The sequence below is a fragment of the Doryrhamphus excisus genome, linkage group LG11 (assembly GCF_037039965.1).
Source record: "Doryrhamphus excisus strain RoL-2023G ecotype Guam linkage group LG11, RoL_Dexc_Guam_v1.1, whole genome shotgun sequence".
NCBI lineage: Eukaryota > Metazoa > Chordata > Actinopteri > Syngnathiformes > Syngnathidae > Doryrhamphus > Doryrhamphus excisus.
The window spans coordinates 6,301,553-6,327,671 of NC_136367.1; the positions used below are offsets into that span (position 1 = coordinate 6,301,553).

Genomic DNA, 26,119 nt, shown 5'->3' on the forward strand with positions numbered 1-26,119 from the left:
TCAGACTGATGCTGTGTAAATGTCCCACAATGCATCTGTGACACGCTGTTACATAACACACAAGCAACCAATCGCAACAAAGGAGACGATGACAAGTTGATGCTGTGAGTACACACAAAAACTTTCTCCCTCATCATCATCATCATCATCCTCCTCCTCCTGCGTCCATCACTGTGGTCCAACTTCATTCTCCTCCTCCACTTCCTCCTCCCAAAGAAGCTTATGTCTTTTATTGGCTCAAACAGACTATTAGCAGCATATTAAGTCACTCTTACGTAACACACACACACACACACACACTTAACTGGAGGGCACATTTGCATATTAAGGAGAGCAGCAGGACCCTTTCTTTTCTTCAAACTGTATTAACATTCACATGGTGCATCCGGGTCAGAGGTCAAATCTCCTGTCCCCACCCCCCAAGAAGCATTTCGACTAATCAATGTGACTAATTAATCAATCGATTGCGACTCAACCAATCATTTAGTCCTCTCAGGTGCAGCAGTACAGCTGCTGGTCGCAACCAATAAGAAGGAGAGAAGGACCGTGATTGGCTCCGGGGGGGTCAGCTGAGCGGTGGAGAGTTTTCATGTGTCAATAAAAAATGGAAGAAGGGGTGGAGTCAGACGAGGAAGGATGGTGATGATGATGATGGGCTGATGGGCCGGTGCTACCGTGGGGGGGGCGTGGGCATAAATAAAGGCTTTCCGTGGTGAGCCGGGAGCAAAATGCAGTGGAAACACAACAGAGATGGTTCCGACTCATCCTCGGGTCTTCGTCGTCTGCATAACAAGTGGCATGTCACGTGACCCGCAGCAGCTTCCCGTCCAATGGAATGAATGGACTGTAAATAGGAGCCAATGAGGTGCAAGGGGCGGGTATAAAAAGATGAACGCGCTTTAATCCGCCGCAGCAGAACCGGACCCGCTTGAGACCCGCAACACTCGACCGGAACCACAGGTAAGAACCGCTGACTAGCATCAATCACCTGATCAATCCTGCAACACTGAAGTCAATGCATACTGGCGTGTGCGCACCCTCGTATGACGTCACAAGCGGGTGTGGGGGGGGGGCTGTCTGAACAAAGACCAGTTGTTTACTGCTTGTTTACCGTTATTTCATAATGTCATCTTTATTCATCGACTGCTTGTTCACGCATCGGAGATCTGCGCATGTGCGCGTGCGGGTGTTGCGCAGTCAGCAAATGTCAAAGATGTGCAGATGAACCTTTATTTCCAAACGATAAGAGTTTAATCTTCTTTTGCCTCCACGCACGCGATGCACGCGACGCCGTCGAATTGCGTGAGGCGTGCATGCGCACGTGAGAGGCGGCCAATCCGTGCGCGGTCACGAGGTGAAGGTGACCGGCGTGTGAAGGGTTAACGGCAGTCTGCTGCGTCACTGCAGAAGCACGGCCACTCTGCGTGACCTTGGCGGATCGATCAAGTGGACGTGATTGATTGATTGTGTTCTTGTGACGTAGCATCGTCATGCCTTTCGGAAGTAACAAGCTGAAGATGAACTACTCGGCCGAGCAGGAGTACCCGGACCTGAGCCAGCACAACAACCACATGGCGAAGGTGCTCACGCCCGAAATGTACGCTCACCTGCGTGACAAAGAGACGCCCAGCGGCTTCACCCTTGATGACGTCATCCAGACCGGGGTGGACAACCCAGGTAACGTCGTCACCCCCCCCTTTTCAAAATCAACTGTGACTGCCTGTGACGCCCTCACCTTGGAGGTGGCCTTATTAGAACCTTTAATTGGATCCAAGGCTTTATGCCTCTTTCTGCCTCCTTAATTCGACCCTGGGTCGCCGGGGGCGGGGGCCCTGACAGCCATCCAACCAATCGAAAGCAAATAAAATATTTCATCATTCTATACCATAGATTCCATTCCCACTAGTTTCATAACATACATACCATATATTACAATTACAAACATATGATTACTGTACCTTTCTGACATGATCCCAGGCCATCCGTTCATCATGACGGTGGGCTGCGTCGCCGGAGACGAGGAAACCTACGACGTGTTCAAGGACCTGTTGGACCCCGTCATCGAAGACCGCCATGGAGGTTACAAACCCACCGACAAGCACAAGACTGACCTCAACTCAGACAACCTGCAGGTAAGCAATTAAAAAAAACCATAACGCTCAACAACTAACAACAATAACACAGAATGATAGAAACGACTGTCAACAACAATAAAACAACTGACGTCAACAATAAACTTATGTTATGCAAGGGTAATAACACATGATGGTTGATAATGGTTTTGTTGATTTCAAACATGTAAAAACCAACAAAGCGGTGCATCACATTCATAATCATAATCTAACATAATAAAATGTAATATCAGTCAACATGAGTCAAAGTTTGGATCATACCAGTCCTGACATCTTCTCTCAGGGTGGAGACGATCTGGATCCAAACTACGTTCTGAGCTCTCGGGTTCGGACGGGTCGCAGCATCCGTGGCTTCTGTTTGCCGCCACACTGCAGCCGCGGAGAACGCCGGGCCATCGAGAACCTCTCCCTTGAAAGTATGACGTCACAATCATCTTTAGTTTACATTTGTACTCTCTGCAGCGCCCCCTACTGGGCAAGTTTGTTTGAAGCATTTGGCCTGCTGTTAAGGACAGGGAAGTGGCTTTGTCCATGTTGTTAAAAGAATGGTCACTAGGTGGTGCTCTTGGTGCTCTGCATTAATAGCTTCTCCCGCGGAGCCTTGGGGCTGGCAGGTGACCAATCATTTCCTGTCCCAATCCCCTGCAGTTACTATGACAACAAATATAACAAAAATCAGCGAGACTCCACGTGTAACCCCTGACCTTGTGCAGGTCTGGACGCCCTCGATGGCGACTTAAAAGGTCGTTACTACGCCCTGAAGAACATGACTGAAGAGGAGCAGCAGCAGCTCATTGATGACCACTTCCTGTTTGACAAGCCTGTCTCGCCGCTGCTGCTGGCATCTGGCATGGCCCGCGATTGGCCAGACGGCCGTGGGATCTGGTCAGAAGCGGTTTTGTCTTACTCACACGGCGGAGGCGTAGTTTTGGCAAATTGTTGCAGAAGATGACGCTTATCCGTCTGTTTGCAGGCACAACGACAACAAGACCTTCCTGGTTTGGGTCAACGAGGAAGACCACCTGCGAGTCATCAGCATGCAAAAAGGCGGCAACATGAGGGAGGTCTTCTCACGCTTCTGCACCGGACTCACCAAGGTCAGCAGCGCAACTCTGACTTCCTGTTTGCGCCGAGGCACGGCAGTTACGTGAAGGCGGTCTTGTCGTGCAGATTGAGGACCTGTTCAAGGAGCGCGGCCACGAGTTCATGTGGAACGAGCACCTGGGCTACGTCCTCACCTGCCCGTCCAACCTGGGAACGGGTCTACGGGCCGGGGTCCACGTGAAACTTCCCAACCTCAGCAAGAACGAGCTCTTCGGAGAGATTCTGAAACGCCTGAGGCTGCAGAAGAGAGGGACAGGTAGAACCTTTGTCGGAACTCGTTGGTCTGCTCTTGGAATCGTTCGGTCTCAAGTCCTTGTCTTGTTTCTGCAGGGGGAGTGGACACTGCAGCGGTGGGTGGAGTCTTTGACATCTCCAACGCCGACCGGTTGGGTTTCTCTGAGGTGGAGCTGGTCCAGATGGTGGTGGACGGTGTCAACCTGCTGGTCGAAATGGAGAAACGTCTGGAGTCCGGAGACTCCATCGATGATCTGATGCCCGAGCAGAAGTGAACTGCACTTTAGCCTTTCTTCTCTGACACCCCCCTCCCACGCACTCTAACCACACCCCGCCCCCAAACGTCACTGTAACCTGAATGAGTCCTACGGGACATTAGTGAGCCACTAGAACGCTAACACCTCCACAATTTTTAGTTCCTGTTTGGACCGCTGAAACATCCCAAATAAAGTCTGTGAAACACTAAACACTTTGGAGCCTTAATTCTGCACACTGGACCTGGGGGGGTGCGGTCAAGGGGGGGCTGCATCAGTCAGACTGGGTCTGGTCCGAGTGAGCTTGCCTGTCACCGACCCATCGGACTTTGAGCTTGGAGAAGAACACTGAGCTCTGATTGGTGGAGGCACGACAGGGGCGCAGCTCCTCCAAACTGCGCCTGATTGAGCCGACATCAGCCGCCGAGAGGTCTGATTTGAGGGTGAGCAGCGACGACAGCGGGACGTCACTGAGGGGACCACACACACACGACACAGATCCACTCTGACTTCCTATTTAACCACAAGGTGACAGGTGAGCTGAAGACGAGCCGGGCAAACCTGAGGGCGGGGAACTTCGTGGCGAAGGCAACCATCTCCAGCCTCACGCTTCCAGGGTCGTGTAGTTGAAGGATGGCGGCCAAGTCGCAGAGCATCGTTTCTAGCCGCAACGACCCGCCGCAGCCCTGATGGCGGGCACAAGGTAGCAGAAGGTGGAGCTTAAATAACTTCATCTAAACACAAGGACATGATGGCATCTCACCACCGCACTGAAGAAGTCATTCATCTTTTGGGCGTCTTCGGACATCCGCTGAGCTCCGCCCACCTGCTGCTCCCTGCTCTTCATCCTGCTCTTCATCATCCTCTTCACATATTCAATAACCATGTCCTCATGGAGGACACACAGCAAGCGCTGCAGGGAGTCAGGTGATGAACGGACAGGTGATGGACAGACAGGTGACAGATGGAAAGGTGACAGATGGACAGGTGATTGACAGGTGATGGATGGACAAGTGATCGACAAGTGATGAACAGAGAGGTGACAAACAGACATGTGACAGACGGGCAGGTGACGGACAGACAGGTGACAGACAGACAGGTGACGGACGGACAGACAGGTGACGGACGGACAGGCAGGTGACGGACAGACAGGTGATGGGTGGACAGACAGGTGACGAACAGGTGATGGACAGACAGGTGACAGACAGGTAACGGACGGACAGACAAGTGATGGACGGACAGACAGGTGATGGACAGACAGGTGACAGACAGGTAACGGACGGACAGACAAGTGATGGACGGACAGACAGGTGACGGACAGACAGGTGACGGACGGACAGGTGACGGACGGACAGGTGACGGACGAACAGGGGACGAACAGACAGGTGACAGACAGACAGGTGACGGACAGACAGGTGACGGACGGACAGGCAGGTGATGGACAGACAGGAGACGGACAGGTGATGGACACACAGGTGACGGATGGACAGGTGATGGACAGACAAGTGATGGGTGGACAGACGGCTGACAAACAAACAGGTGACAGGCGGACAGGTGACGGATGGACAGGTGATAGACAGGTGACGGGCGGACAGGTGACGGACGGACAGGTGACGGACGGACAGGTGACAGACAGACAGGTGATGGACAGACAAGTGACGGACAAACAGGTGACGGACAAACAGGTGACGGACAGACAGGTGACAGACAGACAGGTGACGGACGGACAGGTGACAGACAGACAGGTGACGGACAGACAAGTGACGGACAAACAGGTGACGGACAAACAGGTGACGGACAAACAGGTGATGGACAGACAGGTGACAGACAGACAGGTGACGGACGGACAGGTGACAGACAGACAGGTGACGGACAGACAAGTGACGGACAAACAGGTGACGGACAAACAGGTGACGGACGGACAGGTGACAGACAGACAGGTGACGGACGGACAGGTGACAGACAGACAAGTGACGGACGGACAGACAGGATAGAAGACACTAACCTGTCTGCAGGAAGGTTTCATGTCAGCCAGATGAGCCAAGTGTTCATACAAAGAGTCCAACAAAGCGTCGATGACAGGAAGTGACTGGTCCAACCAGCTGGAAGTCCACAGCTGTTTATAAAACACCTGAAGTATCCACACAGACACGGTCAGTGTTGGCCGAGTGGACAGTCTCCCAAACACCAGTGTCCATACTTTCAGTTGTTGGTGGATGGGGCGAGTGAAACAGGAGTAGCCGCCATCCCTCAGCTCATCCAAAATGTCCTCACAGCGACATCTGTGATCCTCTGACAGGCTTCCTGTTTGCCTTCCGACGTAGTCTCTGAGGAGGTCACGGCTCATAATAGGCATTTGATCATCAGTTAACCACCCATCAATCATCCATTAATCAATCATCAATAAGCATTCACCATCGCAAGCTTTGTTGAGGGTCGGAAGAGGCGTGGCAATGATCAATCATTACCAATGATCATCTCACCTGAGTTGCTCCTCACAAGCCAAGTGAGCTTTCACCACCGCTGATACACTGCCATGGTTTCTCTTCACCAACTTCTCCATACTCTTCTTGTACCTGAAAGACATCTCGTAGTCATGCATGTCGTCACAGATGGACGTCAGCCAAGTGGTCGTGAAGATGATCCACCTGCCAAGGAAGCTCTCCAGGCGGGCAGTGATCTTCTGATATTTTCTGCCATCATTGATTAGACTGCTGCACTCCTTCAGTGATCCATCTATCACCTGGAAAACACAGACGTCTCCAAGTCACAGGTCACGCGTGTGACGCAAGCAACGAGTCGCGAGTGTGACCTGAATGACTTCGATAGCCAGCGGAGAGAAGTAGTAGTTGTCGATGGATTCTGGTGTCTCATCCTTGGACCAGTTGTCTTCTTCTCGGTGCAGGATGTTGTTCAGCCACATGTCCATCTGGTGCTTGGGAAGAAGACAAGAAGAAAATTCAAGCCGCTGATGTTCTGTTTCATCAGAAGAAGTGGACTCACTTCCTTCCTCTTCATGTACTGCTCTTCAAGGTTCTGCACCTCCTCCTTTGGCAGCAGAGACCCCAGACATGAACTTTTTATGCTCCTCCGCAGGTCTTCGTGCTTTAGTATTTCCCTGCACACGCACAGTCCAATCAAAGATAACAACAAAGGGTGTGGTTAGGAAAAAAAGGGGGCGTGTCCTCACTGTGGATAGTAGCAATTGGCCCAGAAGAGCAGGTAGGCGGAGTCGTTTGCTTCCAGTCCAGCAGAAGTCATTTGGGCCAATCGGGCAGAGAAACAACCATGACACAAGCCGGCGTAGATGTTGACCACGTCCACGTCGGTGCCATAACAGTCCTGAACCACCAGTGAAACCCTCAGAAGGTCCGCCTTCACACGCTTGCCCATGCGGCACACCTGTACACATGGTTTCCATGGCAACATCATGGTCACATGATGATAATATTGATATTAACAATAATAATAATGAGCGGCAAGTGGATTGATGGAATGATAATAGCATTTTGGACAGGAAGTGATGTCACATGCTCACCTGCCTCTTGAAGGGAGACGAGAGTCCGTCAACGTCGCTCGACTCCTCCTCGGCAGCCTTGGCCAGCCTGGACTCCACCACCTTGGCAAGGAGCGCATTGTGAGCACTGAGACATTTCTGTGGACGCCACATTGGGACACGCCTCTCAGGGCGACCCGCCCACCGCCGGTCCTGCACTTCCTGCAGCTGCATGGCGGCCACAGCGCTCCTCAGGGCATTGGACTCCACCGAGGACGAAGAGTCGAAGGTGCGGTTGATAACCATCAGAATGTGCAGCTTCAGGACCTCCAGGTCACGCTGGAGTTGGTCCTCGTCCTCCTCGCTGGGAGGGTCTTGACTGAAGAGCTCCTCCTCCCTGATGATCAACTTTCTGCTGGTCTCTTCAAGCTCCGCCTCCATGTCTGTCAAATTCCTGCTGGTCTCCTCAGGCTCTGCATCTGTGAGCGTCAACTTCCTGCTGGTCTCCTCTGACTCTGTCTTGTCTTCTTGAAGGTCATGATAAAAAAAAAGCACATCAAGAGCTTACCTGACGTTCTTTTTGATGTTCTTGCTGTGGTTCTGACTGGTCACTACAGGTTCTGACCTGCTGTGGGGTCCTGCTGTCTGCTGTTCTTCCAGAACCTTCCAGTGATCTTCAACCTGGGTAGCCTCCTCCTCCACTCTCCTTCTGGCTTCTCCTCCATGGCGGCTCTTCCTGAATGTTCACAACGGATGCTACACCTGTGCCTCAGGGGGATGCTACGTCTCTACCTGCCGTAAATACTACACCTATGCCTCAGTGGATGCTACATCTATACCTTACGTAAATACTACACCTGTGCCTCAAGTGGATGCTACATCTATACCTGACGTAAATGCTACACCTGTGCCTCAGGTGGATGCTACATCTATACCTGACGTAAATACTACACCTATGCCTCAGTGGATGCTACATTCATGTCTGACGTGTAAATAGCATCGCAAACATCATTAAAAATCGAACCCAAGATTATTGACCCATTATTATTACCCAAATTACCCCATTGTTGACGTCCTGTTAGCATTAGCTTGGATGCTAACTTGGGTGCCTCATTTACACTTGTAGGAGGAGCTAAACAGTCTGCCACGCAATTAGCTTAAAAATAGAAAGACAGGAAGTGATGAATGGCTTTTAATTTGAAAAGGGTTAACTCACGTGAGTCTTCTTTAATGTCTCGAGTGAAAAGACTCCAAAATGGATCCGGCAGCTTGTCTATCTAACCTGAAGAGGCGGCGCCAACTGCAGGTGGGGTCAGGTGACCGAAAGAAGATACCCAAAATAATATGACACCTTTTCACTTGATTCTCCTCCTTCCTCCATTCTTTCCTTGCTCACTTTTGTCCTTGTTGACTGTCTGAACAAGAAAATGATCAATCATGATATTGATTATCTGTTTCTATGTTTGTTTGTATGTGGTCATCGATGAAAATTGACAACGCGCGGTGTGATGGTGACACCGCCCCCTGCCGGACGTTTTTATCATGACATAACGTGTTGCTGTCACATTAAGTGTGTTTTTATTAGAAATGAACATTCTTATTTCATTCAAACGTAACAGCATTCAAGTCATAGAACACCAATCAGCAGCTAGAGGCGTGGCTTATAAGCCGGTGTTGCCATAGCAACCATGAGATGACAAGCAGACAAAAATGATCTTTTCTTCTGCCACTTCAAATGTCATCAGTACATCCGAGTGCTTCCTGTTTAGCGACCGCTGTGAGGCGTTTGACCTTTCCGCCAATCAGCTTTTTTCCAAAGGTGATTTTTCTCGCTACTTCTGGGTGTGAAGACGCGAAGCCACGAGAAGAAGAAGAAGAAGAGGCATCTTTTCATCATAAACATTCATAAAACATAACGCCACATGGTTGGAGCACCGAGCGTCACATAAATACAACTTGCTCATGTGGTTTTTCACAATAAAAGCTCAACTGTCACCAGCATACATTGTCACATCAAATCCAGTGAGTGCCCCCCCGCCCCACCCCCCCACACCAAGGTGCCCTTTAGAGGCATCGAATCCTGTGTTGTGGTTTCTAACAACTAACTAGCATATTGATGTATTGGTAAGAATTAGCACATGAACCTCTCACGGCATGTGACGTGTTGCTTTCTGAGAGACGCCATTTTGTTTGCTGGCAGCTTTTTTTTCCTTTGATGTCGTCCGAGGGATTTGACCGCAGGACTGGAGATTCCCGGCCGGATCCACAACCCAGTTGATGACTGCAGAGGCACAGCAATCAAACATCAAGTTTTTTTAAATTCTTCATGTCACCGAAGCTACGTTACCTTCCAGCTGCCTTTGGACTCTTCTGAGTTCCGTCACAATGGACGTGATCTCCTGCAACACGACACGACACATCACATCACATGACCTGCTGAGCGCCGTTATTTGCTTCATGAAGGCCTGCCACAACCTGACTGGAGCCTTTCAGGACAGGAAGTTCCTTGTCAGCATCCATCTTCTTGTCCATCTCCTCCAACACATCCGCTTTGTTGTGGAAGACCACCCTGAAGGCAACACGCACACAGACAACTTTTAACCCATACACACGGGACCATGAAGGCCTCGGCTGACGTTGCCATGCAGAAGAAGCTTCTCACTTGATTTTGGCGGCCAGTTGCTCGGTGTTGTCCCGGATGGCGTGCGACAGTTGCGACAGCGGACTCAAACTCTGTGGGGCCTGAAACATGATTGACAGGCTAAAGGACGCCGCCCACAATGACCCAACTGACATTATCCAAGTTATCCAAGTCAACTATCAACATCAATCAAACAGTGACCTCGTTCATGTTTGCGTCCAGTTCCGGCACAGAAGCGGAACCCGTTGGCAGCTTCGGAAAATTTAAAGTGGCGTCCGGGATAACTTGGACCAGCTGGAAAGACAACACAGATGTGAATGTGGGAATTCTGAATTCTGTCAATTTTGGATACGTTACGTTGCGTCCCACCTCCTCCCTGGCAGACATGGCTGACATGTCAGGACGTGAGCCGGGCGAAGCGGCCGTCAGGTCCCCGGAGGCGCCGTTTGGGTCTCCATCTCCGGCCACGTCGTGGATTTCTTTGGCCAAAATGGCCAAGTCTTTAGCCAGGTCATGGCTGAGCCTGGGGATCAAACCCACGTTAGTCTGACATCTGATCAAGACAAGCGTAAGTCGGCCATCTTTGCATACTTGGCAATCTCTGCGCTGTGCGTGGACCAGTTCTGGTACGGGTCGCTCCGGTCCTCATCCTCTTCTGTCTCCAGGGAGACGGACTTGGAGCGGCCGGTGGCTGTCCTGCTGCTTCGAGGCGTCGGCGTGGAGCGTTTAGTTTTCTGGGAAGTAGCGCTGCTCTTGTAGTCTTCGTCAGATGAAGAGGAGACATTGGAATGGACCCCTAAAAAAAAGTTTTTAGGGGTCTAAGCGCTACCCTTCAGACGTCCGCTCAGCAAATGAGACACGAGACTCACCACTGTTGGAGTACTTGGTTCCACTGGAACGGTTGGATGAGTTCTTCCCTGGAACTCCGACTTTGCTCAAAGGCTGGCGGGTGTCGCCTGTTGAGGACTTCCTGGTGGCGTCAGTGCTCCGGCCGGAGAAACTAGGCCGGTTCATGGAGGAGGTCTCATTGTTGCTCGGAGCCGTAAAAGAACCCGTCCTCTTCCTCGGAAGCGCCAAAATGTCCAGCCTGGACAGTTTTTTCACCTCCTGGGATGCTTTAGGTGCAGCAACAGCATGGTCAGAACTTTGAGAGGCCCTGTCCGTCTCCGCACCTTCATTGTCCGAGGCCTCTCCCAAGCGTGCTCGACGCAACATCGATGCTCGTGTGGGACGCGGTGCGGAGAGGCTGTTGGAGCGAGTAAGAACCTGGACATTTGATGATTTGGACGCCTTTCCGGGGTCGTCTTTCTGAGGTTGATGGACAAGCTTTTTACTCCGATTAGATGTTTGGAATTCCTGGTCAGAAGCCTGCTGGCCCTCGGACAGATCTAGAGATCCACGATTTCCGGAACTGCGCCGCATCTGCAAGCGCTTTGCTGCTTCCGCTTTGTTGGTAGCATTAACCACCGTCTGGTTTCGCCGTTTCTCCGAAAGTCGCTCACGGGCGGTGAGCTTCCGTCCCTTTTCCTGGCTTGCGGACGTCGTTTGTTTTTGCTCGTTGGCTTTGGGGCGTTTCTTCAAAGCTGAACCGGCGGACGCATTTTTACTACTCACTTGGCTCACAGTGCTCGCCGTGTCCACATCGGACTCGCCAGAAAGCGAATCGTCCACGTGGCTGGACGAGCCACCTCTCTTGGAGCTCTGCCCAGAACCAGGAGATCTGGTCTCCTGAAGAAAGGCCTCCATGTCCATGAACTTCCTCTGTTCCATGTCTCGGATGGACGGGTGACTGGAAATGTGTGGAAGTTTCTTGATGCAGTCGGTCGGTCCGTCTTTGGTGAAACTCTCCTGACGTGCGAGGGACCAGGAGTCCTTTGTGGGAACAGAATCCTTGTCCTGTGTTTGGAGGTTTGGCGCAGAACTGTTTGGTTTGATGCCCCCCCTTTGGCCTTCATGGCTGCTGAGGTGTCGGATCAGTATGGTGGTTGGGGGACTTTTCATGTGGGGGTCTGCGGACCTCTCATACTGCACTGGGAATCTAGCTGGGTCGGGTTTGGTTGGATTTTCTCCAGAACCAATATAGAAGATGGTGGGTTTTGTGGACGGGGACAGTTTCTCTTGACCTGAGCAAGAACTGAACCTCGAACTGAACTGATCCTTGTTTGTTTGCTTTGAAACGGGAGTGTCCTCGGAGCGACTGGCGTCACTCAGACTGTCGGGGTCCACTTCATCCTGGACGGACAAGTTTCCCAGAGGACTTCTGTCCACATGGTCTCCATCTCGACGAATAAGGAGGTTGGGGGTGGCGCCATCGAACTTTTCTGGGGGAACTTGAGGCAGTCGCCTTCTCATCCGAGAACTGCGGTTGGACTCCGAGGATTCCGGGTTCTCCAAGCTGCAACCTTCCACTTGCTGACTGAGGATCTGCAAGTCTTCAAGGATGTCAAATATTGAAAATATGAAAAATATGAAAAATATGAAAATATGAAAAATATGAAAATATGAAAAATATGAAAAATATGAAAAATATGAAAAATATGAAAAATATGAAAAATATGAAAAATATGAAAAATAATATATACCGGGGTGTGAAAAAGTGTTTACCCCCTTTTTGATTTCTTATTATCCTGCTGCAGAACCCAAGTTGAAGACTGACCTTAACTGAGGTACTAAGTGAGACCTGGTTCTTTGGATGTTGTTGTGGGGTCTTTTGTGACCTCTTGGATGAGTCCTTGCTGTGGTCTTGGGGTCATTTTGGTTGACCGGCCACTCCTGGGATGCTTCGCCATTGTTTCATGTTTTCGCCATTTGTGGATAATGGCTCTCACTGTGGTTGGCTGGAGTCTCAAGCTTTAGAAATGGCTTTATACGTTTTTCCAGACTCATTTCAATTAAGTAAAGTTATGAGGGGGCAATCACTTTTTCACAAAAGGTCATATAGGTTTGGATTTTTCTTCTCCCTTTATAATAAAATTTAATTTAAAAACTGCGTTTTGTGTTCAGTCGTGATATTTAAATGTGTCTGATGTAGGAAGGCTGCACGGCGAGTGGTTAACCCGCAGGCCTCACAGCTAGGAGACCAGAGTTCAATCCCACCCTCGGCCATCTCTGTGTGGAGTTTGCATGTTCTCCCCGTGCATGCGTGTGTTTTCTCCGGGTACTCCGGTTTCCTCCCACATTCCAAAAACATGCTAGGTTAATTGGTGACTCCAAATTGTCCATAGGTATGAATGTGAGTGTGAATGGTTGTTTGTCTATATGTGCCCTGTGATTGGCTGGCCACCAGTCTAGGATGTACTCCGCCTCTCGCCACAAGACAGCTGGGATAGGCTCCAGCACCTTCTGCGACCTTCGTGAGGATAAACGGTAGAAAATGAATGAATGAATAAAAGTGTGGGTAATAAAAGTGTTAATGTGACTATAGGGGTGTTATGTCATGGCTACAAGGCTCTAATAATTATGAATGTGAGTGTGAATGGTTGTTTGTGTATATGTGCCATGCCATTGGCTGGCCACCAGTCCAGGGTGTACCCCGCCTCTCGCCCGAAGACAGCTGGGATAGGCTCCAGCACCCCTGCGACCCTCGTGCGCGATAGAAAATGAATGAATGATATAGCAAATGTTGAAAACCAAAGAAAAGCACCTTCTTGACTTTGCCTTGGAGGTGTGGAAGCAGGTAGAACGTAGCCGTCTGCTAGACTAGCCCAACGGGAAACCCACTTTGGTCCTTCCAGACCAGCGGCGGGAATCTAAAACAAGAAGAGCAATGAAGGCCGGTGGGCAGTGAGGAGGAATCATGCTAGCTTACGAAGCGTTTACCTGTAATGGGCCACCCAAGTCATGCAGCATTTCTGCAGCGCTAGCAAAGTTAGCATGGTCATCCTGGTCTTCATCTATCACAGGTCTGAATGTTCCCGGGGTCAGTCCGCCATACTCGGGCGAGTCAAGGATCCCAAAGACCTGCACAAAGGAAACATTTAACGTTCACGTCGCTCATGAAAGCGTTCCAGTGAGGTCACCTGATCAATCATGCTGCGAGCGTCTTCCACCTCCTGGTCTTGGGCGTCGGTGTCGATGGTGTAGGTGCCGGCCTCGCTGACGCTGTCGTCCTCCTCGTTCCTCAGCAACCTCTGACAGCCTTTGGGGTCTCCCCCAAGGGGCGGAAGCACGGCGCCAGAGGAAGGTCGGGGGGGGCTGATCCTGTTGAGGCCGTCAGAGGCGAGGGAGGCGGCTTTTGTGAACGTCGGAGGCAAAGCGGTGTGGGCACTGTTGGCCACTGTGGGCGGGGCTGATGGTTCTTTGGGCGAAGGAGGAAGAGGAGGCGTCACCATCACTGGCGGTGCAGACATGGGCGGCGACGAGATGATGTCCCCGGCGAGGTAGGAGTCCTGTTGACAAGCGTCCTTCAACAATTCCACAGCAAACTCCTGAGCGAGCGCTGACTTCTTCCCAACGCTGCCGAAAGGTCGAACAAAGATGGCCGACGTAGAGCGAGAGGTGGAAGTGGACGAAGCCGATTCCGCCTCTCCCTTTTCCCTCTTCAGAGAGCTGGATCTCTGGGGCCCTGCGTGGGCGTGACCCTTGAAGGGGGCCGAGGTCTGCTGGGTCGGGGGCACGTGGCCGTGCACCGACGCCGGCCTCTCCCCCCCTTTGCGCCGCTCCAGCTTGGCCTTCAGGGTGGAGTACGAGTCCGTGTGGGCGGGGTTGTGAGTGAAAGACTGTGAGCGTTTCTTGCGTGGGTTGTCATCAAAGAACTCGATAATGAAGGCCTGCTGGCTGAGGTGCTCCGGGGGCTTTGGAGGGTCGGTGGCCGGGGACTGGGGCCGAGGGGGGCTGGGGCGCAGCGGCGGCTCCAGCGCCGGGGATGGTTCAAGTTGGACGGAGTAGCGGGAGTCAACGGAGTGCTGGGATTTACCGCTACGTCCTTTGAGCACCGGGTCCTCGGAGTCGCTCTGAGTTCCGTCGTCATGGTGATGACCTGCACACAGGACATGTTATGCTAACTAAGCATTAGCCCAGCCAACTGTTAGCTTTCAACTCTGACCTTTGAGCATCTTGATGTTGATGGCGAGGTCACTCTTGGTGCTGTAAACGTCGTCGCACGTCGGGTGGCGCCTCATCATGCTGACGTCGCTGTGCACCAGCCAATCCGCCACCTTGCTCTCTGATGACATCACTTCCGCGGGTGTAGCGCTTGCGGCCCGAATCTTTGCGGGGGGCAAAGTCTTCCTCTGGCGGGAGGAGAACTTAGTCACATGATCTTTAATCTTGATCTTGCCGGGACTGCAGTCATCAAACTCGATGGTGAAGGAGGCGTGGCTCTGAACCACAGGCGGCGTCTCGCTGGGAGGCGGAGCAGGGGGCGTGTCTGTGTCCTTGGTGGGGATTTCTTGCAGCTCCGCCTCCACGGCCTTGGGAAGCTGCAAGTCCTTGGTGGGGATCTCGAAGTAGTTGGCCTCACGCTGATACGACGGGATAAGGGTCTTGCTTGGCGGATCCGAGAGACTTCCGGGAAAATCCACCGAGGAAGATTCCTTCTGCATCTCTGACCACAACGTTTGGATTTCAGCCGAGATCACGGTTTCTAGAAGGTTGTCGGACTTTACCTGGATGAGGTTCATCTCTGCTCTCAGCTGGACTCCCATAATCCTCCTCTCCCCACCAGGACGGCTGCCCGTAGAGGGGTGTGGGCCGGGGGGGCGGAGCCTCTGTGGCATACGAGAAGGGGAGGGATGTGAAACAGGAAGTGACATTGCATCTTCTCATCAGATTCCGTACCCTGAGTCAGACTCTTGGTACTCGGGTTCTTCTCCGCCTTGGTGCCTTCCTCTAGCTCCGCCCTCTTGATGCTCATCTGCAGCTGGCTGGTGTACTTCTCATGCTGCAGCGACAGAGGCGGAGGTGGTGGGTCTTTGTTAGCATTAGCATTAGCATTAGCAAGATGGCGCCTTTGCATATGCGTACAAACTAGAGTTTACACAGTCCACTTCCTGAAGCGCGGATACTTGTAATACCGTACAAGTATCACTGTGTTTGCTAATTAGGAGGTGGCCACGCCTCCAACTGACCTTGAGAGCTTCTTCAGGGACCTTGTGTTGACTCTTCTCCAGAAGGTAGACGTGAGAATGTGCATGACCGTTAAGGACAGTGAAAAATAAATAAAAACATGAATCAACAATCATCATTTTAAATAAATAAACACATACATAAATAAAATGTTACTTCAAAAAAGTCCTAAAAACACGTAAAACGCCACCCAGGTAGTGATAGCGTGTGAAGGATATCGTATCCGAAGCGGATGATGTCGGAGACCTTAAGCGTCATGTACGTCTGATCGGGAATCCGCAAGTCGTTGACAAATGTCTGCGAGAAACAAACAAGATAAACGAGCGTCCACTTCCTCGTGAAGAGGACGTCACGTGACTCGTGACTCACCCCGTTCAAGCTGCCCAAGTCCTTGACCAGGTGCTCGTCGGTCGTGGCGTTGTAGTTGATGACGGCGTGCTGTTTGTCCACGCTACGAGACTGCCGCCACAAAGACACGTCATCATCCATGGACAGATCAGGAGGTCATCAGGTCACCTTACTCACCTGCAGCATCAGCTCGCAGTCCTCCCGGCCCACAAAGATCATCTCCTTGGGGAGGCGGTGGCGAGTGCCAGAGCTGCTGACCAGGAACCATGACGTCACGCTCATATTGTCAGGCCCGCTGAGGGGGGGCCCCGGAGCATTCTGGGGAGTGACAGATCACATGATGCCCTTCACCTCTGTGACATCATCGTCTTGACGTTTCAGCCCACCTCCACCGAGCCCCACCCAGAGATCACATGTGTAGGCATTACCTGGTGACCCGAACGCGGACCGGACCGACACGAACCGGCGAGTGATAGACAGCTACACAAGCCCCTCCCCCCTCCACGCCCTGGCCGCCCCGCGCTTCTCTCACCTCGGAACCAATGGATGCAGCCGAAGCTCCTCGTCAATCCTAACCGGACTGACAAGGCGAGCTGGGGGGAGCTACGTGTGGTCGACGCTGTGGTCCGGACCGGAAGGGAGCCCCGCGCTGATGATGATGATGCTCTGGCATCTGTCTGCTCCTGACGCACTAGACGACACCCGCTGCGTCAATTGTCGGTGTTAGGCCCGCACAGGAAGTCACATGGCTTTGCCTCCAAAAAATAAAAGACCAGACGCTAAACCTGTTTCTCCATCAGGTGGACTCATAGCTTTTATACATGTACGAGCACACCTGACAAAGCCAAATAAAAAGCTAAAACTAACATTTCTTGACGTGTTTCGGAACGCCGATTTTCCTGAACAAATGTCTACGCTTTTATTGTGAAGGCACAGTGGTTTCCGGGATAACTCGATGCTTCTTGACAAATATCCTGATCATCAACCTGCTGCAACATGCGCACGCGCTCACACGCACGTAGGGCTGCGTCGCGAGGAAGACGTGGACGCGCGCACAGCCGCTGTGCACATTTTTTTGACGTCACGTGTCTACCCGTGCCATTAGCTCATCTTCCAGAGGCTAACAGAACCGCGTGCACGACCTGTAGTGACGTCATTCACACAACATAGCAAACACTGCGCGTGCGTGTTAGATACCGTCATGGCACACTTGTTGGAGGCGAAGTGTATAGTGTAGTATAAATATACTGTAAAGTGTATCATCAAATATACATTCATTGTGTATAATGTAAATATAAAGGCGATAGAATAGTACATACAGTATATAGTTAGTATAACTATATAGTGCATGGTATACTGTACAGTGAGGATTTCGTGGCATAGCAAATGAATGAATGGTATCCTTTAAATATGTACTACAAACTGTATATACTATAACAGCTTATAATACAAATATATTACATAATACATAGTATAGATATAATTTCTATATATACAGTATAGAAGTATGCTGTAGTGTAACTAGTATAGTATAAATGCACGATACAGTGTATAGTGTAGGGTATAAATATATCAAGTATAGTATAAATATGTTGTGTATTGAGTATAAATACATGTATGGTACACATACATATTGTAGTATACATGTGTATTTATACAGTTGATGAATGTTACAGCAAAGTAAAAGTAGTAAAGTGAAATTTGCATCTCATTTGCATATGAAAATAAAATGATCTTTTCTTTGTGAATTGTTGCTGTCGTTATGGTGATGCTTTCCAGAAGATCATGTGACCCCCCCCCCCCGTCACATGACATGTCGGCAACAAAGAGGATGTTAGGAGTTGAGGTTCTGGAACTTTTCTCTGAGACTTTTCACCGAGTTCTTCTGTCCCGAGGCGGCGCTCGCTCGTTGAAAGTCATCGCCAGAGCACGAAGCGGACTTCAGCGACTCGCTCCTTTCTTTGTACTCGTCAGATTCCCGGTAGGCCCGGCAACGGTCTATGACGGCCATGATGGAGATCTTCTCCCGGCTGGTTGGCGAGCGGATCTGAACATAAACGTCGTCTTCGTCTCTGGTGGCGCTCGCAGACGTCGATGGTTCTCCTGGTGAAAGCTTCCCCGTGACGAAGAGATGGACCTGGTCTGAGACGTGGTCTTCGATGTCATTAGCGTCCTGCTGGCCTAGGAGCTCCGCCATCTCACTCATGTGCGGCGCCGCGAGCCGAGGGTCCAAAGAATTTGTTCTGTGGAGTCGTTTGCAGGACTCGTGGCTGGCGGTCCGGCTGTTGTGCAACTGCTGAGACGGCACGTCACTGATGTCACCGGAGGAGGAACGGGAACGCCGCCGAGGGCAGGCGTCAAACTTCTGCTCCGAAGTGGAGCCACTCTGGTCGGATCGGCTCTGGCTGGAATACTTGGACCGCAGTTCTCGCACGTCGGGCCAGTTGAAGGCTTCGGTGCGCTGAGGAGCACTGACAGGACTGCGGGGGCAAGTCCGACCCGGGGAGAAACCAGCAGGGTCGGGACTCGCGGACCGGACCTGATCCACAGGACTCACAGGAGGAACGGTTCCCAGACTCAGATTGGGTCGACCTGCCAAATAATTCACAAATATCATTAGCGATAATAATGACAACGTAACAATACGTTATGTTGTGAACTTAAGCGGCTAGATGATGTACTTGATGAGCCGGTCTGCATAGACAGGTTGTCGACATAAGCGGCATGACTTCAGCAGGTTCTAGTGATCCTACCTGAGCTTTCCTCCACAACGCAGGTCAACTTGTTTCTGTTCGTCAGACTTCCGCAACTTCGCTGTCGGACGAGAGGTTGGACCGTTTTGATCCGCTGGCTGTACTGACGAGCAAGATGGCGGACTTTGTTCTCAGCTGTGTCGTCTTCATCTGCTGGGAGCTGAGGAACCTGAGCTCTGAGGGCGACGGGAGGATTGGTCGGACTTCCTGCCCGGATCGGGTCGTTGGATTTGTGTTTGAGGGATGAAGGATTGGAGGATTCTCCTGTGACGGCACAGAGAACCGACGCTCCACTGTCCTCGTGAAATCTTGGGTTTTTGATTTCAGAAAGAGAGGACGTCTCGGCGAGCTTTCGCTCCATCACCTGCCAGACGTGAACCATTTCAGACGAAGGTCTGAACTTTTCAACACTTTGTGATCCAGACCTGGAGATTCCACTTGTGGTCGACCCAGAACCTTTAGGATCTTCTGGACTCTGAGCGTCCAAACAGTCACTGGAGAACACAGGACCTTGAAGAAGGCCTGAGGGTGAATTTGGTGCTAATGGAGGTTGGTCCACATTAGGGGGGGAGGAGCTGGTCTGGGAGCTGTTGAGGCGGCTAATGGAGGTCTTCACCAGGCCTGCTGGGATGTACGTTAGACTCTCCCTGCGCTGAAGGCGGAAGCTGGCGTCCCGGTTCCCAGCATTATCGTAGTAAGTCTTGATCTTGCCAATGAGAAGCTGGTCCTGGCTGGAGAGGACAGAGTCTCGCCTTTGCAGGGCACCTTGTCCCGCATCCCCTCGAGGAGACAAGAGCGTCACATCAGTCGAAGCCGAGACGTCACTCAGATCCAAGTCATTGCTGTTGAGCTGCGAAGATGGTCCGATGTGCTCGGTCGCCACGGGCAACCGTGGAGAAGCCCCGAGTGAGCAGACGTCGTCCTGGACCAGAACACCTCGCTTGATGCTGCTGAAGTGCTGAGCAATGACGCCCGCTTTGTCCAGGACGGACGAGGGAAGGATGCTGCTGTTTTGGTCGCCGTCTTCGTCTTCAGACGACTCACCGCTACTTGGCGGCTTACATTGTGACTCAGCGGCGGCAGAGGGCGGTTCCTCTACGAACCCAGGAACTTGTTCACCTCGCAGCTCCTCTGACAAAGGGTTGGAATCGGGAGGATGTTCCTCTGGCAGCAGCTCATCTAAGGACATCTGGAAAGGAAGGAAAAGGAACAGAACCTCAAAAACTAAAGACTGACATCAGAACAAAAGACTTGTTGAATCGGTACCGCTATCGCTTGATGGATTCATCATGGCAGAAACATTGAAGGTTTACCTGCTCGGCAGCTGCATCGCTTCCTGCCTCCTCATCAAGTACACTTTTTTGCTTGGACACACTTTCCTCCTTCAACAAGTCACAAAAAGTCACAAAACAACACAATGCATCCAATTCTATGTTAGCATGTGCATGTTAGCATGCGTACTATGCCAAGTCCATGACTTTAGTAAGTGAGCAAAGGCGGGGCCACTACTTCTGGACAGTCATCAGTTACTATTCTTAACTTGTGTTTTGATTGACAGGTTGACCTGATGATGGATGATGGAGTGTTTCTTACCTTTGAGACCACGCCCACTTCTCCTGCAAACAACGACAATCATGTCGTCAAGCTGATACATGATCAATAATCTAACATTAACACCATGTCTTTACCTTTGGAGCTCTTTTCGCTTCCTTTGTTCGCCTCTGCATACCAAAGAGAATCAATCAATAATTAATACGTAATCAATCAATCCAACAATAATCAGCCATAAATGAATCCATTTTCTATAGTGCTTGTCTTCAATAGGGTCTATCCCAGCTGACTGTGGGTGGAAGGAAGGGTAACAACCTGTACTAGCCAATCACAGGACACATATGTACAACCAACCAACCAATCACAGGACACATAGGTACAAACAACCAATCACAGGACACACAGGTACAACCAACCAATCACAGGACACATACGTACAACCAACCAACCAATCACAGGACACATAGGTACAACCAACCAACCAATCACAGGACACATAGGTACAACCTATCAACCAACCAATCACAGGACACATAGGTACAACCAACCAACCAATCACAGGACACATAGGTACAACCTATCAACCAACCAATCACAGGACACATAGGTACAACCAACCAACCAATCACAGGACACATAGGTACAACCTATCAACCAACCAACCAACCAATCACAGGACACATAGGTACCACCAACCAACCAATCACAGGACACATATGTACAACCACCAACCAGTCACAGGACACATATGTAGAACCAACCAACCAATCAGAGGACATAAACATATGTACAACCAACCAATCAATCCTCGAGGTGGATTGACTGCTCACCTGCCGATCGTCGCCGTGGAAACTCGTCTGTCAAACGGGACACGACTTTCTTCAAGGTGTCAGGACTGGAGCGATACTTGTGAGGGTCTACGGGGAGGGGGGGTAATCGCCAATGACATCACAATGACATCATAATGCCTGATTTGACCGTGACTTACATCTGGAACTCAAGATGGCGTCTTTGGCCTGAAACACAGTTTATTTATTATTAAAATTATGAAAATATTATGAAAATATCCTATACCAGTATTTATTATAGTATTTACTACAAATCATTTATTATTATTCAACTTTAATGATTAAAAACATTAGTATTATACTGCATATGATGTGTTTATGACTACTGTATTATTACGAACTACTTGATGTTCACCGGTCCTGACCTTCTGTGGGATGATAGCGTGGTGGTTTTCCAGAATGATGCGTTTGATGTGATGAGCCCACATCTCCTTCTCCTCCGCTGACCTGGCCTGAAACATCAGCAGATGTGTCATATGACATACCAAAGCCACACCCCCTCACATGCTCCAATGGCGACCTGCACAGTGTGAGGTTGCTTGGGTTGCTTGTAGTGCATCACGCTGAAGCTGAGACTGTCTTTGGCGCTCTCGATCAGCATCAATGTGGAACACTGACAACACAATCATCACATCAACACGCGCGTCTAAACTTCGGACTGCGTTGTCGTGTGAGCGTCTCACAGAGATGTGCATCTTGTAGACGTAGTGCTCTCCACGCCGCTTGGTGATGAGCAACACGCGCTCCAACAGGAAGAGCGTTCTCTCGTTTTTGGCACGGTGAACCTTAAAGGTTCCTTCCAGAACCAGCTCTCCGTATGTGGTCAGATCTGGACCTTTCCAGTTCAACAGCAGCGACTGGACCTCCTGCGGGGGTAAAGGCAACACGGTGTTCAGCGACGACCAGTGACCACGTGCGCATGCATGGCGCGTCCACGCTGACCTGCAGTCTCACGGCGTGCTCGTGTTTGCGCTTCATGTCGTTGATGTACCAGGCCACGCCCGTCATGGTGATGATGGCCTCCTCCACCACCTCGTATCCCTCCTCCTCAGGGTCAAAGTGCTTAGCGATCTCCTAAACGTGGGGGTCCTCATCAATAAGTGTCATCATCATTATTATTGAACAGAATGAATAGCGTCATGTTATCAACGGCCGTATGGATGGCGCTTTGTGGGCGGGGCACCTGAAGCAGCAGGTGGTACTTGAGGATTCTCTGAACGGGTTTGAGCAGGTATGAACCCAAAGGCAGCGAGCGCTTCAAAGTGTCCTGGCGGTCCCGGAAGAAGACGGCCAGAGACGAGTCCTGCATGCACTCGGTCAGCGCCAGCACAGAACTGCAACAAGGTCACATGAAGGTCATTGATGGTGATCACGTCACGTCAAAGATGGTGAAAGAATCCGGGCCTCACTTTGGGTAGTTGGTGCAGTACTGAGTGTAGATGTCAAAGTACTGGCTCTGAAACACACGCACATGGTTTCAGGACCAGAACACACGTCCACATAACGGCGACGGGAGTCTTCCTCACCTTCATCACGAAGCATCTGGCCACCGCCACGGCGTCATGCTCGCACAGGTCCAGATCCTGGAGCAGCTCGCTGCCAGAAGATAAGACAGAAGAAGCGATGAGGATGGTGACCACAGATCAGTCATGAGCCAACATGTCCAGCGGGGGGCGCTGATGATGAATGTCAGCTAGTTAAAGGTGAGAAGTTCTTCTCATTTGAGAAGAACCTCCGAGAAGATCTTCAGTCTGGGAACTAACCCACAGCGTTACACCTGAAGACACCTGAGCAGGAAGTTTCAACATTTGTTTCTTCACCTGTTGAACTCGTAAATGTCCTCGATGTTCCCGAAGAGGAAACACACCTGCTCTGGACGGATGGCCAGGTCCACCTGGTCGATGATGTGGGCCAGGTAGTCCTGAAGAGACAGGATTGCATTATGGGTATTTGTGTGGTGAGCAGATGGAGCATCCTCCGACTTACTCTTTGCCATCGTCACCTGATCACATCAATCAATCAATCAATCAATCATGGTGGTCTCTCACCTCCACAATCATGCGCAGGTCTCTCACGTACGTCCTCTCCGTCTCGATGATCTCCATGACAACACGGTCCAAGTAGGTGGGCTGGGCATTGGGTGCCATGTTTCTGGTCAAGTGAGGCGAGGAGAGGCCAAGGCCCCGCCCCTCCTGCTCACATTGTGGGCGTGTCCACGGCTGCACGTGACCTGCTCCTTCCTTACCAGGGCTTGGATCCAGGCTGCGGTTGGCGTAAGATCTTGGGGGCGTGCCCTCGTCACGGGAAGATGCGGACCCCGAGGACAGCGACGAGATCAGGCTGGCGGGGCGTCGTCCTGACAAGGAGTCGCAGGATGACGACGGGCGGTCATTACTGCCAATGGGTGGGGCTGAGGAGAGATGATTGACAGGTCAGATCGGCACCGAAGATGATGTCACTGCAGACCAACCAATGACCGACTTAACAGTCAGACACCAGCAGGTCTTCGTAGCTACATGAAGACCTGTGCCATGTCCCGCAGCTGCATAAAAACTTAAACCAGGTCTTCACAGCCACACAAAGGTTTGTACAGGGCAGGTCTTTGCAGGTACATAAAGACTAGCACATATCTTCACAACTGCATAGAGACCTTGACAGGTCTTTGCAGCTGCATAGGGACTCATACCACATACAGTATTCGCAGGTACATACTAAGGACTTATGCCAGGTCTTTACAGCTACATAAAATAAAAGGATGTAACGCTGGCAAGTAAATGAGTGTAATATATGTATATATTTTTTTTTTTTTTTTTTTACAACATGCTGAGGGACAGTAAAAAAAACAAGCCGTGGGCTGAAAATGGCACCCAGGCCACACTTTGGAAAGTCATCAACCAATGTCTTATGCAACACACCTGCCATGGTTTCTATGGTGATTAAGAGTCTGGTCATGTGACCTGAGATTATCGGCTAGTGTAAAATAATGTCCCACACACATACGCAATCACACACACACAAACACATCTAAGATCAATATCTAATCACCAGAATCAAACGTCAAAAGATGGATTTGGGTGGGCGGATGTGTGTGACGTAGAGAAAGATCTCTGTGCTAGGAATGTCATTACCCACAAGCCTTTGCAGGTGGGCTGAGCTGATCTATACGCTGTTCTTCAGAACCAGACAAACATACACTAGGGCGGGACGAGCACGGACACGCGAAGACCAGAAGAAACCAAGTCAGAATTTGATGTTTTCCTACCTGCCAGCAGGTCAGACGACGCTCAGGATGCACACTGATGACTACCTGCACCCCTTAATCCAATTAGACAACATGACTCTACACCGCCCCCTAGCGGACGTCTACTTATGTTGACGCCCAAGCCAAATGTACATACATATGTGCTTTTATTTATAGATAGATGGATAGATGGATGGATGGATGGATGGATGGATGGATGGATAGTTGGATGGATAGATGGATGGATGGATGGATGGATGGATGGATGGATAGATGGATGGATGGATGGATGGATGGATGGATAGATGGATGGATGGATGGATAGATGGATAGATAGACAGACTTCCTTTATTGTCATTGCATGATTATTATATACAATTTATTATCACAGCAGTGAAATTGCCAACGAAATGTCGTTGCCTGGCTCCTGCATAATAATAATAATAATAATAATGTGGAGAATAAATAGATGACATGAAATATGAACAACAATGTACAGCGTAAACAGTAATTTGTACAAATAATTTTGAATAAATAATAATTAAAAGTTTTGGTTTGTTGTGAAACAAATACATGAATGTTGAACACTGATGTCTTACGGTGGGATTCAAGTGTTTGCCTTGGCGGAGGTCTTTCATGTGTTTTTGTTGATTTTCACAATATAAACTGTCACAAACACAACCGCACACACACACACACACACACACACACACAGACGTCCTTTGTCTATTGTCCATTGTCATGGACACTGGCAGCGGCCTTCACAACAACACAACATCCTTAAGGAACACACATTTAACAAACACGACTCACCTTCACGCGTGTCAACGTCACCACTTCTTTCTGGCATTACCTACCTGAAACACACACACACACACACACACACACATGGTGAAGCATTCAAGAAGCTGCTGTGTGCAGTTCAGTTGCAAATGTAAACATAGAAGTTATGACAACATGGGTGATCTTCATAAGAAGCATCACCTGAGTCACGTGACTAAACCAGTTTAGTAAGAAGCCACTCTCTCAGTGACGTCAGCAGACACGCCTCACAACATTAAATGCCACTCTCTTCCAAACGCCCCAAAGGTTAAAGAAAACAAGTACAAAACAAGTAAAACAAACACTTGGATGCTCCGTCGAGGAGGAGATGCGGGCCGAATGGGAACAGAACATAATATGAGTCCAACAGCTGCCACTCCAAACGTCACTTTCGATGTCCGACAAGCACACATCGTTCAAGCTGAACCTTTGCGGTACTATTTCAAATGAAAGTTGAGTGACAGAAAATATTAAAGGTGTTTTTAATTCGGGACTCACCTGGTTCCTGAAGGATAAATACAACTTGGTTTCACTTCCGGAAACTTCGCTCAAGTTTCTTGTTGCCGCTGTGCTCCCGCCAGCTGCTTTGTACGCATGCGCATCTTTCAAATCAAAGCCACTTTTCTTAG

The 26,119-nt window shown here is 50.4% G+C and overlaps 4 protein-coding genes across 6 annotated transcripts; 1 reads left to right on the forward strand and 3 right to left on the reverse strand.

Annotated features, from left to right (window-relative positions):
• The first annotated feature begins 791 nt into the window (after nt 1-791).
• On the forward strand, nt 792-3,937 carry ckbb (creatine kinase, brain b). The gene is made up of 8 exons (XM_058086454.2): nt 792-960; nt 1,484-1,677; nt 1,978-2,132; nt 2,416-2,548; nt 2,846-3,017; nt 3,106-3,229; nt 3,303-3,492; nt 3,567-3,937. The coding sequence occupies exons 2-8, from the start codon at nt 1,491-1,493 to the stop codon at nt 3,743-3,745; spliced, it is 1,140 nt and encodes a 379-aa protein (XP_057942437.2). The 5' UTR covers nt 792-960; nt 1,484-1,490; the 3' UTR covers nt 3,746-3,937.
• Nucleotides 3,938-3,998: 61 nt separating this feature from the next.
• Nucleotides 3,999-7,730, reverse strand: tnfaip2a (tumor necrosis factor, alpha-induced protein 2a). Its single transcript, XM_078794678.1, has 11 exons — nt 7,263-7,730; nt 6,915-7,126; nt 6,728-6,842; nt 6,537-6,659; nt 6,373-6,467; nt 6,208-6,300; nt 5,925-6,051; nt 5,730-5,855; nt 4,488-4,637; nt 4,286-4,410; nt 3,999-4,194 (listed from the first exon to the last, which is right to left on the reverse strand). Exons 1-11 carry the CDS (start codon nt 7,659-7,661, stop codon nt 3,999-4,001), a joined length of 1,761 nt encoding a protein of 586 aa, XP_078650804.1. The 5' UTR covers nt 7,662-7,730.
• Nucleotides 7,731-8,666: 936 nt separating this feature from the next.
• On the reverse strand, nt 8,667-16,989 carry cep170bb (centrosomal protein 170Bb). Its single transcript, XM_078794584.1, has 19 exons — nt 16,808-16,989; nt 16,453-16,593; nt 16,297-16,386; nt 16,144-16,224; nt 15,930-15,986; nt 15,640-15,742; nt 15,468-15,569; nt 14,906-15,406; nt 13,881-14,839; nt 13,681-13,821; nt 13,505-13,610; nt 10,731-12,293; nt 10,453-10,657; nt 10,231-10,384; nt 10,063-10,155; nt 9,883-9,962; nt 9,696-9,789; nt 9,568-9,619; nt 8,667-9,501 (listed from the first exon to the last, which is right to left on the reverse strand). Exons 2-19 carry the CDS (start codon nt 16,555-16,557, stop codon nt 9,368-9,370), a joined length of 4,620 nt encoding a protein of 1,539 aa, XP_078650710.1. The 5' UTR covers nt 16,558-16,593; nt 16,808-16,989; the 3' UTR covers nt 8,667-9,367.
• A 1,055-nt stretch (nt 16,990-18,044) lies between these two features.
• On the reverse strand, nt 18,045-26,108 carry plekhg3 (pleckstrin homology and RhoGEF domain containing G3). 3 transcript variants are annotated; one of them, XM_058086360.2, is made up of 18 exons: nt 25,989-26,108; nt 25,482-25,525; nt 23,476-23,837; nt 23,248-23,348; nt 22,954-23,023; nt 22,837-22,883; nt 22,611-22,761; nt 22,370-22,501; nt 22,111-22,293; nt 21,948-22,040; nt 21,793-21,879; nt 21,568-21,595; nt 21,410-21,496; nt 20,717-20,749; nt 20,622-20,644; nt 20,342-20,410; nt 19,029-20,217; nt 18,045-18,867 (listed from the first exon to the last, which is right to left on the reverse strand). In XM_058086360.2, the coding sequence occupies exons 2-18, from the start codon at nt 25,516-25,518 to the stop codon at nt 18,110-18,112; spliced, it is 3,450 nt and encodes a 1,149-aa protein (XP_057942343.2). In that variant the 5' UTR covers nt 25,519-25,525; nt 25,989-26,108; the 3' UTR covers nt 18,045-18,109. The 3 variants fall into 3 exon arrangements, with proteins under 3 accessions (XP_057942343.2, XP_057942374.2, XP_057942363.2); XM_058086391.2 differs by lacking the exon at nt 25,482-25,525 and having other exon boundaries at nt 23,476-23,783; nt 25,989-26,076; XM_058086380.2 differs by lacking the exons at nt 25,482-25,525; nt 25,989-26,108 and adding an exon at nt 24,690-24,743.
• Between the last annotated feature and the right edge of the window lie 11 nt (nt 26,109-26,119).